General features: G+C 48.3%; 1 protein-coding gene across 7 annotated transcripts in view; it reads left to right on the forward strand.

The window, feature by feature from the left end:
* CNOT1 (CCR4-NOT transcription complex subunit 1) overlaps window positions 1–16329 on the forward strand; it is a 1826813-nt gene that overhangs the window by 335364 nt on the left and 1475120 nt on the right. For all 7 annotated transcript variants that reach the window (XM_078668607.1, XM_078668606.1, XM_078668608.1 and 4 more), the window contains exon 8: window positions 1042–1210. In XM_078668607.1, coding sequence (XP_078524733.1) covers window positions 1042–1210 — 169 coding nt within the window. The remainder of the gene's footprint in view (window positions 1–1041; window positions 1211–16329) is intronic.

Below are 16329 nucleotides of genomic sequence, written 5' to 3' on the forward strand. Positions count from 1 at the left end.
TTTTTTTCTTCGAAGCATATAATATTTATAAGGAAACTTACTGGCACACTGTGTGCATATCATTGCATTACTACATGGAAATTTACTAAATCAACTGACCATTGCATAGAGTATTAATATAATAGTACAAGTCTTCCTCCCAGGCAGGTGTACTTGGAGCAAGTATAGAAACGCTATTTCTTTTCACAAAGTAATCATTGACGCAAAGGGACTTTAAGCTTTGAATTTTTACGAGCTGAACACTAAAATTGTAATATGTACGAGTTACAAAAGTTCAAAAAATGGAATGAAAAAGCATTGGGGGAAGTATTAGTCCACCAACCTTGTTTTAAAAAACATTCTGTGCACGGGTGATCAGGCAAAATGCAGTCACTTGCTGTAGTGGACTGGTTAATTGCCCCTATGCAACAGAATGTGGCATAAAAAATGTTGAAAGTAAACAAATAAGCCAACCAAAGAAGAAGTCTAACCCAAAGTCCCTCTATATGTACGTTTAATTTATGCATAAAATTCTAGAGGTCTCTAGGTAAGGCCTAGGAGCACATCAGCACCGTAAATAGCGGTCTGATTGTTGCCTTCAACCAAGTATAACATTCTGCTGTATTTTGGCTCCTCCACTCCGGGACGGATGGTAGGCCGGTTGGCAATTGCGTTAACGACAATTAGGTCAGGTGTGACTCCACTGATCGTCCCGTACCTCCAGGGTGATTGACTCCACTGACCTCGCCTGTTACTGGTCCCTACCCAGAGGATCACCTTGTGCTAGTTCCAACTCAGAGGAATCCTGTCACGGTTGGTAAGGGTACGGTTATCTACATGACTTTGGCTAGGTTGATGCTATACAAAAAAAACACAAATATAAATGTATATATTTTACTCCGTTGCTACTTTTAATGGGTGCTTCCATTAAAGCTCTGCTGATCAAACATGCTCTTAATTTGTTCTGTCCCATTAGTGTTGCTCTATTAACGTTTCCATTTGTAACATGTGTACTTGGCATAAGATTAATGTTTTCACTCAATCACTTTGTTTTCTGTCTAGATTTTCCCCAAGAGCGTTGTCCTGTGGTGCTTGCACCACTTTTATATCCTGAAAAACGGGACATTCTAATGGACAGAATCCTGCCTGATTCTGGAGGGATTGCCAAAACCATGATGGAGAGCTCTCTGGCAGACTTCATGCAAGAAGTGGGCTATGGTTTCTGTGCAAGGTAAGTTTGTGTAAACTTAAACCCCCCCCCCCCCCAAAAAAAACGGTCTATAAAGATTATCTCGCCAAGTACTGCCTTTGATTGTAATTTACTGTTGCGTCTGGGTGGTGAAGTGAGCTAAAGAATGAGGATCGATTCAACCTGGATCTTTGACTGGGGTGAGTGTCTCCACGCTTCAGCGCTCCGTCCATCATTTCCTTGCGTTTGCTTTAACGACTCAAGGAAACCCCATCTCAAAATAGATAATTTTCATTCCAAGGCTTGGGATCAATGTGGGGCTGTATATACATAATTCTGTTCCTAAATGAAATGATCCAGAGTTATGTAAAATAGCAGCGAAAACAAGTATTTGCTGAGAAATTTGATTAATAGCAAAACAATCTCCTGCAGAATACTTCCCCACAACCTCGATAATAGCAGGGCAAGTGGCATGTATAGGAGCCTCTTCTGTGTACTGTTAGAATACAAATCATTGTGTAAGAAGAAAACTGAGCTTTACAATGGCATGGTGTCCCCTACCGCAGTGTTCTCTCCACGGGCCTCCTTATTAAAGTGCTGCTGCTCACCCTGGTCTACTGCAAAGAGTGGCTGTGCTATCTGATAAACATCTAGCCGCAGATTCTTTAACATACAATATCCCCAGGCATCAGACTGGATCTGGAAATTTTTGCAGCAGCACCTCTGCGCGTCTGGGGACGGAGCCACATGAACCTGCCCTGACGTTGTCCACGTACATGACGTCAGCGAGGGCATATAAGTCCCTCTCGGCTCGCTGACGTCCGTTTCCTTTTCCGCTTGCAACGCGGATCCGGAGTAAGTGGTTCCTCTGGCCTGTTTTCAGGCCCCTTTTGACGCTTCGCGTCTGGATCAGTGTGCGATGCCTTCAGGCTTTAAAACTTGTAATTCCTGTTCGAGGCAAATGTCCGCAACGGATCCACATCTTATCTGTATGTGGTGTCTGGGCGAACACCACGACTTGACTGACTGCGACGCCTGCCAACACCTCAAGCCGAAGTCCCAGGGGGAGCGCCGAATGAAGCTTCTTTTGGCTCACCTGTCCCGGTCAGAGTTTCCCCCGGCCTCTTCATCGCTGGCAGGCCCCTCTGGTTTCCGTTTGCGCAGTCGATCGCCCTCTGGGGCCCGGGGACGTTGTTAACCCCTTATCGGGAAGTCGCGGCGCATGTCGCCGTGTTCCTCAAACTCACTTTCATCTGTTGGGGGCACTGGTTCCCGGAACCCTCTAGACGTACGCTCGACAGACCCCCCTCTTACCGGGCGCAGGGGCGACTCTGACCCAGATGGAGGCCTTTGCCATGGCTCTGCAGCCCTCCCTTGGGTCCTCTCCTGTCCCTCGGGTGTCCTCGGGGCCTCCGCTACTTACAGGGTCCCAGACGGACTCACCGGTAGGTTCGCCCCTGGCGCCAAATGAGCCCTTGTCCTCAAGGGACGTCGGAGATATGGTGTAGTCTGGACGCGGCCCAGCTGGTTCCCCCTCTACGATCCATATGGTGTCGTCGGGGTGCAGTCCGGCTGGGTCCCCCTTTACGACCGATAGCACCCCTGCTGCGCTGCATAGTCCTGTGGGACTCCCTGTGGCATCGCAGGTGGTTGCTGGTGCTTGAAGCCTTGCTATGAGCACACCTCATCCTTCCGGGCAGGCGCCGCCTGTCCGGATGCCGGGTTTGGCGTCGTAAACTTGCCTCCCCGGCTCTGCTTTTTTCTTCGGAGTCTGAGCCTGTTGTAGTTAAAGCTGAGTCTGCACCGGCGTCGGACGGGGCTGACTGGACGCCGGACGAGGCATGAACGGCGCAAATTAGGTTGTTTAGGCGCCGCATTGACGCCGGGTTGTTGACTCTTCTCCGGTAGGTTCTGGAGAGTTTGGCATCGCCCTCACACCCGGAAATGCCGGATGTATTCTTGCCTATGGCCCCCCTCAGAATTTGTGGACCCAGCAGGATCCCCGCCTTGTCAGGAGCCCCTGGACCCGGCAGGCTCCCCTACTCCACAAGAGCCCCATCAGAACCCTCATTCGTCAATGGGGCTCCCTTCCGTTGGGCATTTGTCGCACCCTCAGTGTCTTGGAAGGCTTTGTTTACAGCCCTCACCTACAGATGAGCTGCTGTCCCCTCCACGGAGGTCTACCGAGGCCAGTGCGGCTTTTCTGAGAGTAGTCTCCATGGCCACTCGTTTTCTGAACATGCAGCCCCCTTCGGTCCCTTTGTCTGTGGACCCTCTGCTTGATGTCCTTCACCGCGGTTAAGGGAATGTTGAGCCGCTGCTGCCCTTTGAAGCTTCTCTTTATGATGCCCTTTTGGGCACCTGGGTTCAGCCAGCTTCTGGTGATCCAGTGGCTCGTTCTGTCTTGCAAAGCCACCGTCCTGCTCCACATGATCCAGTTTGCTTATTTGTCCACAGCGGTTTTTCGCAAACTGCCTTCCCTTCCTTGCCTCGGTTAATGCTACCTCCCGGGAGTTCAGATGGCATGAGTCATGGGGTCGGAACATCTTTGCCTCCACTGGTGCTGTCCTATGGTCACTAAATACAGTGTGTGTCCTGGCTCGAGTTACCTCTGCCCTTTGGGAATCTCTCTTCCACCACCTCTGAAGGTGCCTGTGTTGACCTCCTTCATCTTCTCTGGTATGGCCGTGACGTTGTTGAATTTACGATCCTTGGATACTGCTGATTCCTTAGGCCGGGCTATGGGTGGCGCAATGCTTGGTTGCGGGATATCGTCTTCCCAGAGAATATCCGGGAGCGACCTGTTTATCTACCCTTTGATGGTGTTTTATTGTTTGATGCTAATCGACTGTTCAGTGACTCCTTGTGGGCTTTCGCCCTCCCACTTAGGCATGTATTTGTCAGGCCTCTGTTCTGTGGTGGTACCTTTTCATTTAGCATCCTTTAGATGCGTTCTGCGTTGTTTTAAGTTGACAGTAAGCCTGAGGTCTTCTTTTTGCATGCTCTGGGGTAGTTACCCTTACATTTAGCATCCTTTTGGAGGCATTATGGGTTTGAGCTGACAGCCTACTGTGGCGGTGTTCTAAAGATTGTTGTGTCTGGACCTCTGACTGTGGTTTGTCCTAAGAGGTTTTTCCCGTTGTTTGGGGTGTGCCATACTCCAAGTCGGGTACTTGTATGCTACTATATAGCTCTGCTTTATGTCCGCTGGGCCTAGAGATCCCTTGGGTTCTATGCGTCACCTGGTGCTCTTATCTTCCGTTGTACGATGCTCAATGTTGTGCCCTGGCAGCTGGGCCTAGAGATCCCTTGGGTTCTATGCGTCACCTGGTGCTCTTATCTTCCGTTGTACGATGCTCAATGTTGTGCCTTGGCAGCTGGGCCTAGAGATCCCTTGGGTTCTATGCGTCACCTGGTGCTCTTATCTTCCGTTGTACGATGCTCAATGTTGTGCCTTGGCGCCATTTTTTATAAGTCATGGGTTGTCTTGCTTCTGCTTCATTCTCCTCCTTGGGAGGTTTTCATGGTGTTTTATCCCGCTTCAAATGCGGCTGCCGCCTGCCATTAATGCACTGGGTGTGCTCCTATAACAAACATGTTGCATATCCTAGTTGCTCCCACATGGACTTGACAACCCTGGTTCGCGATCCTGTTGGAGCTATCAGTAGCTCCTCACCAAAAACTACACCTATCCACCTGACAATCCCTGGTACGCGATCCTGTTGGAGCGATCAGTAGCTCCTCACCAAAAACTACACCTATCCACCTGACAACCGTGGTTCGCGATCCTGTTGGAGCGATCAGTAGCTCCTCACCAAAAACTACACCTATCCCCCATGTTTCTTACTTAGAACCATGGAGAGATAAAACATCCAGCTCAACCTTGTGCTCTGGCACCTGAAACCCTAGTTTGGCTACCTTAATCTTCCGCCAGACTGTATGAAAGTTATCAGAGGCTAGATGCCCTACCAGAAGAGCATGCTACGCGGCAAAGTGGAAGAGGTTTATCGTTTACTATAACACTCAGACCGATCCATTAGTTGCTACAATCCAATACCTCATTTATCTATTACACCTACACCGTTCGAAATTAGCATACACATCCATACGCTTACATCTTGCTGCAATAGCTGCTTATCTGCAAAATAGGCAGCACTGGTCTCTTTTTAGAGTGCCCGCTATTAAAGCTTTTATGTTAGGACTTTAGACTCAACCCCCCCCCCCAACTTCCACCTTCTCCAGTAAAGAATCTCAACATATACTTACAAGACTCATGGCTCCACCCTTTGAGCCATTGCACAAATGTACAATACAATTTCTCACCTAGAAGGTAGCCTTCATTATAGCCATCACTTCTTTAAGAAGTCGGTGAGCTTCAGGCACTAACCAAAGAGGAACCATTTTTACAAATTCACCAAAACAAAGCGCTATATGCCAAGGACAGATGCATATTGGGTAAGTAGCATTTTCCTTATGTTCGAGGCATGTGAGCTGTAGATCACATGATGTGCATAGCCTGCCATGTACTGTTGGGTCCGGATGTTTGCTTTTTGTTTTTGTTAGAAGTCTTTTCCAGTCACGAGGTAGGGGACTCCTCCTTTCGGTGATAGTGTGCACGTGCATCAACTCAATTGTTTTTTTCCTCCACCTGGTTCGGATGTGAATTTCTGCGCTCCGGTTCGGCACAGTTTATCGGGTTCCCTTCGCGCAATCCACTACCCTCAACTGTGTTGTTTCTCGATCGTGTTTCCCATTGTCCGTGTATCGTTTTGACTTAAAGTTCTTTGATCAGAAAACCCGTGGAGGGCCGTTGGGCCTACCCGTGTATGGTGCACTAGCAATCCATGGAACAGACTCCATTCAAGAGCTGTCCCGGGTGTCCTGCCAAGTTTCTGCTCACCGACCTGCACGTAGTATGCAATCAGTTTGTCCCCGGAATACTATGAGAGACTGCCACGATTACCAATCGTTTTGATCAAAAAACTCTTCGTGATAGACGTTTTGGATGTCACGACCTGCACCACCAAGGCGGATCCGTACCGGACATCTTCAGTGAAGATTCCGACCGAGAAGGAATACACCTTTAAGGAGTAGAGGAAGAGGAACATGTGTCTGATGCCAACTCCGACATGGAAGAGTAGGAGCAAGTTACACCGTTTCCGCGTACCGCGAGTACAGAAACCCTCTTTCCCCAAAGACCAAAAAGGCTCTGGTACTACCTATGCATGCGGCCCAAGGTCCGCAACGAGGAGAAGGTTTCGAGCAGCCCGCCCGCGGGCCCTGCACTGGAACAGAAAGAAAAGCCTTCTGGCTCGAGCCGGCCCTATTCAGGTGCCGAGACTAAATCCTCTGCACAAAAATCAAAGCATGTCCTGGTCCAAGTTACTCCTTTGTCGAAGTCTAAATCTTCGGTACGAAAACCTTCGATGCCGAAAACTGCAAGTAAAGACTCAGACAAAAGAGCTTCGGTCCGATGTTAGGCCTTCGGATCCGAAACAAAAAACTGGTTATTAACCCAATAACTGGACATATTCATGTCAAAGTGCCTGAATAAAGGAAATTGGTCCAACAGGATGAGCACCACATGCCCCTGAAGAAAAGGAATGTGGGTACAAACCCTTCACCACCTTGTGTCCCCTCCTTCAACTCCTAATTTTCAATTACCCATCACACCCACTAATTCACCACTATCACCTAACCCACAGGATGAAGGGGCTGGGGGAGGAGGATAGGCCACAAGATGTTGACTCATGGGAGGAATATGATCCTGATCCACACACAGACTGACCCTGACTTATACCCGTCCAGGCCATCACCACCTACCAGTATAGGCTACATTGAGCTTCTTAATAGGGCTGCTAATTACCATGCGGTGGAGCTACATAATAAGGCTTTAGAGGAGGACTTTTTTTTTATACATTAAGCTCCACTCAGAAAACTACACATACACTACCAATTCTTAAGGGGATGCTTAAGCATGCAGATGAGGTTTTTAATTTCAAATGTGTTTTATTGATTTTAAGAGCAAAAACAGGCATCACAGTACGATAGAAAGGCATTAGGCATATATTGCGAGCGAGACAGACAGGCACGTCTTCTCTGTAAATCGAACAGTAGGCGAGGTACATATGCCGGAGCAGAGGTATAATGCCAAGGCAACGAATGGTAGGCATTGTAAGAGAGCAAAATTGTAAGAACAAAAACCAGGAACCCCCCCGCCCCCAACCAACCCCCCCCCCCCCCCCCCCCCCCCCCGCCCCCAACCCAAACCGGTGTGCCATGCGCGAGAAATAATCTCAGAAGCAATCAGGTAGTGGATACTGCGATAATACATGAGATAACGGATGGTCATGCGAAGCTTCGGTAAGTCGCAGAATGTGGAGATATCTGGGGCATGTGATCTCGTTAAACTCTTTGAACAAGAGAGATAGCAGCGGAAGCCAAATCTTCCGAAATGCAGCTGTGGTGTGTGTAAGTGTAGCCTGGATGCGTTCCATCCCCAAAGTGAATCAGAGTTTGTGTAGCCATCCCGTGTGTGTGGGCCTGGTGGTCGAACCCCAGAGCGATAGGACATGTTGCGTAGCCGCTTGCATGGCGATCCCCATTTGGTGACCCGGATAGATTTCAAGGGAAAAGTGAGTGCGTTAGGTAGGCCCAAGGTGTCAGTGCCCTGCCAAGTTCCGCCTCCAAACGTTTCTGACCCGCTGTCTTTCCTGGGGTGGCTGGGGGCGTGAGCATTTTGTAGATGTCCGAAATAAGATGTCTATCCGTGTCTTTTGTCATCAGCCATTTCTCAAAGACAGGCATCGGTCGACCTACTAGAGTGCCGTAGACCGGGTTGGTGAGCCAGTGCCGGAGTTGGAAGTATTGGAAAAGGTGAGGATTTGTTATGTTGTAGCCCTGCCTGATGTCCGAGAGGGGAAGAAAGCCCTGTAAATCGAAAAGGTCGCCGGAAGAACGGCAGTTGGTACCGCGCCATTGCGAGAAGGTGTGGGGATCGTTGCCCGGCGGGAACTCCGGGTTATCTAGGATGGGAGTAAACGGGGAGGGGAAGGTTGTTAAACCTCTTTTAACAGTGACCGTGTCCCAAACCCGCATGATGGTGCGAGTGATAGGTGACTTCAGGAGGTATCGCGGCCGGTGCTGCCGGATGAGGAAAGGAACCCTCCAAAGGGGCGTCTGGGCCATCGCCCTGTCCTGGAACAGCCACCGTTTCTCGGATTCCAGCCTATACCATTCCACCAAATAGCGGAGTTGAGAGGCCTGGAAATATTGCAAAAGGTTTGGGACTCTAAGACCCCCCTCATCCATGCTCCGGTATGCCAGCCGTTTATGTAAGCGTGACCGTTTCCCCTCCCAGATGAAATGGTGGAGAGTGGCTTGTAGGTCTGCAAAGACGCCAGTGGGGGGGGCGTGACCGGGAGGGTTTGAAAGAGATATAAGATCTTAGGTAGAACTGACATCTTTACCGCTGCGACTCGCCCCAGTAGGGAGAGGGGTTGCTTGGACCAGCGCGTGAGGTCGGTCCGGATCTGGGAGGTGAGGGTTTTGTAGTTAAGTGCTATCTTCGACTCCGTCGAGGAAGTGAGAGTAACAACCAGGTATGGGAGTTGTGTGGTGAACTGTAAGTCGCCCCCGTATGCGGAGGTAGACCCGCCAGGGTGGGCTTTTTGGCCAGAGGTAATATCAGGGATTTCCCCCTATTGATTTTGAAGCCTGAGACAGTAACAAAAGATTCCAACTCTTCCAAAAAAACGGGTTCAGAGCAGTGTGGATGGTCGAGAGCGGCTATTATGTCGGCATAAAGTGTGAGGTTCTCGGACGAAGGTAATGCCACGGATAGCAGGGTTATCCTGGATCTTCTGCGCCAGGGGCTCTATGTACAGGGCGAACAAGAGGGGGGAGAGGGGACACCCCTGTCTTGTGCCGCGCTGGATTTCAAACGGGTTTGATCGGAGGCCACCCAAGCGGACCCGAGCTTGGGGGCGGTGGTAACTGCAGGCGATCCAGGACTGAAAGCGGTCTCTCAGCCAAAAGCGCGTCAAGACTCGCTGTAAGTAGGTCCAGTCGACACGATCGAACGCCTTTTCAGCGTCGATGGCCAACAGTGCAGAGTCCGAGACCTGGAAATGGGCCTTGTCTACCAAATGGAGTACCCGTTTGGTGTTATCGCTGCATTGGCGGTTAGGAACAAAGCCCGACTGGTCAGGCTCCAAGATCCCAGGCAGGCATTGACCAAGACGTGCAGCGAAAATTCCGGTAAAGAGTTTCAGGTCCAGGTTGAGTAACGAAATAGGGCGGAACGCGGAGCAGTGCGTAGGTTTCTTACCTGGTTTAGGCAGCACCACTATTTCGTCCGCCAGCATATCCGGGGGGATGGAGCTTGGGCCTTCAAAGGAGTTGAAAAGCCGGGTGAGGACAGGATCTAGCAGCTGACTAAAGGTTTTGTAAAAACCGTCCGAGAAGCCGTCCGGTCCCAGGGATTTAAGCGGGCGAAGGCGGGATATAGCGGCCAGCACCTCATCTAGACTGATTGGGGCGCCTAGAGCGTCTGCGGTTGCCTGAGACATCTCGGTGATCGCCGCCGCAGATTAGGTTTTTAAAGATTCTGTAAGGGCAGGAATTATCACGGCAAGTGTTGAGAAGAAATATTAGCTAGCACCTACTGACCCTGCATACATCAAGGGTCAGCTGCCATTAGACTCTTGTGGCTTCGAACGCTCGCAAGAGAGCTAACTCACAGACCACAGGTGCGGCCCCTCCTGCTGATTTGGTGTCCAAGTTAATTGATGCCACTGGCAAAAGGATAGCCTCACAAGCAACTAATCACTGGCGCATTGCTAATGCTCAGGCTTTGCTAGTCAGATTTAATAGGGCTGAGCTAGAAAAACTTAAGCAATTTCTCTCTGATGAGAACAAATCTAAGGCAAAAGATCTTATCCAGGAGGGCAGACTCACCACAAATACCTCCAAGTACGCATTAGATGCAGCAGACACCGCAGCGCGCGCAGTAAACACCAGTGTAGTGCTACGTAGACACGCATAGTTGAGGATTTCAGGTTTCACACCTGAGGTACTGGCCTCCATGCTCAATCAACCTTTTGATAAGGAACACCTCTTTGGTCTAGCAGTGAACACCTCACTGGGAAAAATGGACACTGAGGTCACAAAGTCCATGGGGGCTTTACAGTTACCTGCGAGTAGGGGTTCCTTTTGTTGCTCCTTTTACATGGGTGGCTCCATAAATGTTATCACAGAAACCCCCCCTCTCCTTACAAGGGCAACAACCAATCACCCTCATCAAGAGGCTATTTTAGAGGAGGTATTAGAGGAAACCATGGTAAGGGAAGAGGCAGAGGCAACTCCACACGTGCTACCGCTCCTTCAACAAGGTGACTTTCTGTCCACTCTGGACTTAAAGGACGCCTATTTCCATATGCCAATACACCTTGCTCTCTGCGAAAACCTCAGGTTCGTAGTAGCAGGCCAGCACGATCAGTTCAAAGTGCTCCCATTCGGAATAACTACCGCGCCCACAGTTTTCACCAAGTGCCTGGCAGTAGTCGCAGCCATCTTCGAAGACCACACATTTGGACAACTGACTCATAAGAGCCAGCTCACAATAAAGCTGCCTATGTCACACTCCCAAAACAGTGTAATTGATCCATGATCTTGGATTCATAGTAAATCTGTCCAAATCCCAGCTACATCCATCCAACACACACGCGTATCTGGGAGCCACAAATACTCAGAAGGCTTTAGCCTGCCCCAATCCAGCGAGAATCCGCAACATACAAACTTTATTCTATCAGTTTCTGCCTCTACACTCATTGCCAGCTTGAGTGTTCATGCAGTTACTTGGGATGATGGTATCTTGCATTCTATTAGTCTCTTATGCAAGACACCACATGCGTCTCCTTCAGGAGTGCTTAGCAGGTCAGGGGAACCAGGCACAGGGTCTCATCAGATCTAGTGTTGGTGGACGGCCACACCCATTGCTCTCTGCAGTGGTGGAATACACACAACCTTTCAAAAGGGCGGCCCTTCATACACCCGGTTCCACCGATAGTGCTAACAGCAGACACATCGGTCACTGGCTCCACCAACACCTCGTGCTAAGCTTTATTTGGGGTAGTTCGAGCTTAGGCCCCTGTAACTTTTTGACCACATAAGGTATCCACACCAAATTTGCGTCCTTTTCTTCCAACGTCATGGCGATTCTAAAGGTACCCAGGGTTTGTGGATTCCCCTGGAGGGGTCCCGGAAATTAGCCAAAATTGAGCAAAATTTTGTTTGTTGTTTTGCAAAAATGGGGAAAAAAGTGCTGCAAATGAAAGCATCTGGCTTTTTCCCTGCAAATTGTATCAAAGGGTTTGTTGGGTGGAAATCATTATTTTCCCTGCTTTTAGGGACTGAATGACTTTCGTCAATCAACCAACTTTTTTTAAGTTTTTGCATTTTACTATGACATAGCCTATTTTTGCTATTTTTTGTGCTTTCAACCTTCTTCCAGTTAATGGTAGAAATAGGTATGAAAGCAATAATGGATCCTGGAAAGCTATACATTTTATAAAAGTAGACCGCATTCTGAATTTAGCAAGGGGTCATTTGTGTAGATCCTTCAATGTTTCTTTATAGAAACTAACAATTGAATATAGGAAAAATTGAAAATTGGTTGAAGAAAACCCGCCATTTGTGCCAACGTTTTCACCTTTAACTTCTAATTATGACAGCTGTTTGAAAGCAATATACCGGTACATCCACTGGACGTTTCTGGTTGTGGGGATATATAGAACTTGTAGGTTCACCAAGAACCTGACAAATCCAGAACCAATAACTGAGCAGCGTCTTGCAATGTTTTTTTATTATGTACCGGGTATATTGCAATTAATTTGGGAAAATATATACATGGAATAATAAGAATGAAAGAGACCCATGTTTTTCTGAAATTGGAACAAAATAGAAACTGTAGATATTTTCACATTTATGAGATTGAGTACCCATACTAGCATGAGAATTATAACACATTTTTCGAAGTGACTTCTTAAACATTCTTTAATTTGGAAGGCAGAAATGCATCAAGTCAATAGGTAACACTTGCTCTGCAATTCTGTGTTAATCCTAAGTCTCCTGATAAAAATCCTACCTCACTTGTGTGGGTAGGAGTAGTGCCCGCAACAGTAAACTGCACAAAATGCAACATGGACACACTTTATTTTACCGTGAAAACTGATCCTCTTTTTGCAAAATGCTTAGCTGTAGATTTTTATCCCTAGCTCTGCTGGCACCTAGGGAAACCTAGCAAACCTATACATTATTGAAAACTAGACACCCAGGGTATTCCAGGATGTTATTTGTCTGGCTCTTGCAAAATTTGGGGACCCCCTCTATAGAACCACTGTGGTCAGGGAAAAGAGGAGAAAGAACATACAATGGTATCAGTGTTTCCCTCGTAGACCGTAGTACTTATATCCAATGATTAATTTACATAATTTACAAATTCAATTAAAAAAGTACACCCCTAAACAAATCAGTTTATCTCAAAATATCTTTTTAATTATCTCAAAAGGTTTGTCATTGTAAAATATTTTTGGGTTTTGTCTTTTTTTCATCACATCAATTCATCAAGTAACAGAATGAAGGCTTCAGTCCTACAATACATATGTTCATTGATACATATATTTCTTTTAAGCCATGATAGTTATAAAATATACAAATATATAAAAAACATTTCTTACTACACCCCCCTGGATCACCTTACATACAACCACTTATACCAGCTATCATACCACTACTTTCACTCTCAAAACATCAATGCAAGCTATATCCCAACATGGTACTCAAGACGTCTCAATAACAATGTATGAGACTTTGCACTAGATTGGTCTATGCGCGTTTCGGTGGATTAAATGATGTTCGACAACCACCTTCTTCAGGACCTTGTTAGATATACCACTTGTAGATTCCAGGGGACATGTAAGTCTCAACCACCAACGTCCTAATGGTGTAGATATTTTCTAGTCATCAAAGTTGTCCGTTTAATGCGTCCGTTTATGCCGTCCTGAAGGACTAAAATAACGTCCTTATCAATTCCAATGGGTCAACTCCTAGTAGAATTTCTTCGGAGGTGTCTTTGGGAGACCGACACAGAGGCAACGATTATCCATAGGACAAGGTACCGTATATTCATCACCATTCCGGACCACAACAAGTTGCCACGAAAATACCTACACTATAGGTTTGACCCATTGGAATTGATAAGGACGTTATTTTAGTCCTTCAGGACGGCATATTTACTAATCTCGCACTGCATTGGAATAGGATAGTCGACTATGTGAACCATGCATTCGTGGTGCCTTTGTGGGAAGTGTGAATAGGATCTCCCGACGCATTAAACGGACAACTTTGATGACTAGAAAATATCTACACCATTAGGACGTTGGTGGTTGAGACTTACATGTCCCCTGGAATCTACAAGTGGTATATCTAACAAGGTCCTGAAGAAGGTTGTTGTCGAACATCATTTAATCCACCGAAACACGCGTAGACCAATCTAGTGCAAAGTCTCATACATTGTTATTGAGACGTCTTGAGTACCATGTTGGGATATAGCTTGCATTGATGTTTTGAGAGTGAAAGTAGTGGTATGATAGCTGGTATAAGTGGTTGTATGTGAGGTGATCCAGGGGGGTGTAGTAAGAAATGTTTTTTATATTTGTATATTTTATAACTATCATGGCTTAAAAGAAATATATGTATCAATGAACATATGTATTGTAGGACTGAAGCCTTCATTCTGTTACTTGATGAATTGATGTGATGAAAAAAAGACAAAAATAAAAAATATTTTACGACCAACCTTTTGATATAATTAAAAAGATATTTTGAGATAAACTGATTTGTTTAGGGGTGTACTTTTTGAATTTAATTTGTAAATTATGCAAATTAATCATTGGATATAAGTACTACGGTCTACGAGGGAAACACTGATACCATTTGTCTGGCTCTTACCAGGTTTGTGGGGTTTCGGCGAGGAAGAGGTTGGCCCAACGGAAGTTTCTTTTGGGTATGTGGAGGGTGATTCTGTTGCGGTACTGGGGTCCGGTGTTGTGTGGGTGGATGCGACATCCTGCATTCCTTTCTGGAAGTTGAGTCTGCTGGGGGTAAGGTCATTGGTGAGGCAGAGGATGAGCTTGGTGTCGTCGGCGTAGGAGACTATGCTGAGGCCATTGTCTTCTACGAAACTTGTCAGTTCTGCCTTGATGGTCTTCTCTGCGACGTTCGCCGCAAAAGGGAGGAGCGAGATTGGCAGGTAGTTCTTGAGGTCCGCTGTGTCTGCTGAGGGCTTCTTGAGCTGGGGCCTGACTTCTGCGCGTTTCCAGTCTGGGAAGGAGCTGGTCTCGACGGTGGTGTTGATGGTGTGTTGTTGTATGGGTGCGATGGCTGTTGCTGCTTTGTGTTGTGTGGTAAGCAGGAGTCTGTAGCTGCCCTGGAGTGGATGCCTGTCTTCTTCGCCGCGGTCTCTTCAGTTGTGACCGGTGTCCAGGCAGAGATGGTGTGCTGGCTGGCATTGCTGGAGGGTGGGCTGGCTTATGGGTCAGGCGTTTGGTCTTTGAAGTAGTCTTATAGGTTCTTTCATCTTCAGGTGGAAGTAGGATCCGAGTTTGTTGTAGAGGTCGTGAAATGGGGTGATGTCCGTGGCTTCACTGCGGGGCTTGATGAAATCCTGGATGGCGCTGAAAAGTTCCTTGGAGTTGGCGTGTATTCTGTCGTGGATGGAGGTCCTTTTGGTGGTTGTGATGCGTTGATGGAATTCAGTCATGTCGTCCTTGGAGGTGTAGTTTTCGGGTGGTGTTGCTGTTTCTCCGGTTCTTCTCCAGGCGTGTGCAGGTGCGTCTGGTTTCTTGGGGTGCTGCTTGTCTGGGTTGTATAGCGGGCGAGCTTGCCTGAGCAGTTGGCGATCCAAGTGTGGAATTCCATGGCTGCGAGGTTGGTGTTTGTGTTGGTTGCAGCGGTGGGGGTGTTGCCGTTGAGGGTTTAGTTGTTCCTCTGTGACACTGCTCCAGTTCCTTTGCGGGGGGCGCGGAGCAGGTTTGGGTGGCTTGGGTTTGTTGACGACCTAAGTGTCCGCAGTGATCGTCTATCCAAGCGGGTTGCGTGGTGCAACTAAAGTGAACGCTGTTACCTCCAGTGAAAATGGGGTCAAGAGTGTCCTGCCTTGTGGGTCGGTGTGGTGATGAGTTTTCAGTCCGATGTTGGCGAGGTTGTCGCGGAGTTGGGGGTCACTGGGGTTGTCGAGGTGGAAGTTCAAGTCTCGGATGAGTATGTGGTCACTGGGGTGCGATGAGGTCGGTGATGGTGACCGCGAAGAGGGGTGGAGGTCTGTAGGCAAAGGTGCCACGAAGTGTTGAGTTGGCGCTGGTCTGGACCTGGAAGTGCAGGTGTTCGGCGGCTGGGTAGTTTTCGCTGGAGGTGGTGAGGTGGAGGGATTTTTTGTGCACGATGGTGAGGCCTCCTCCCGGGTGGTTGGGGCAGTCCTTCCTCAGTAACTTGTATCCATCCGGGATGGTGATGTCAGGGGCCGATGAGGCTTTGGCCCAAATTTTTGTGAAGGCGGCGGCATCGGGTGAGAGTGAGTTCAGGAAGTTACAGATTTCCACAGTGTGTCTGTGCACAGAGTGTACGATGAGGAGGATGCATCTTAGGGCGTCTGCGGCCGGGGCGGCGGTGAAGGACGGCCGGGGCGGCGGTGAAGGACTGCCGGCAATTGTGGCAGGAGAACTGATCGTGAGTTCTGTTCGGTCTGGCCTGCTGGCAGTCGTCTTGTCTGGGGTGGAGGTGTCATAGTGGTGAATGGCTTGAGATCCAGGATCCCTGCTGCTGGTTGCGGTTGGGTCGTGGATGGGCACAGATGGGGGAAAGACTTGCAGTTGGGAGGAGGGAAGGGAACCGGCAAGCAGGAGGGGATGCAGGGGATGCAGCGGCGGGAGAGACACAGAGCAACAATCCAGTCAAAACAGAATAATCAAGAGAGTCTAGATTACAGCGGAAAAACGAAAAATACACCAGAAGCGGGGTCAGCAGGGCCAGGCACAGCAGGAGAGACTGGGACGAGCGAAGCAGGCATGAGGTGGACCTGGGCAACCTCGAACCCCTACCGG

This window comes from Lissotriton helveticus, chromosome 12 (genome assembly GCF_964261635.1).
Source record: "Lissotriton helveticus chromosome 12, aLisHel1.1, whole genome shotgun sequence".
NCBI classification, from domain to species: domain Eukaryota; kingdom Metazoa; phylum Chordata; class Amphibia; order Caudata; family Salamandridae; genus Lissotriton; species Lissotriton helveticus.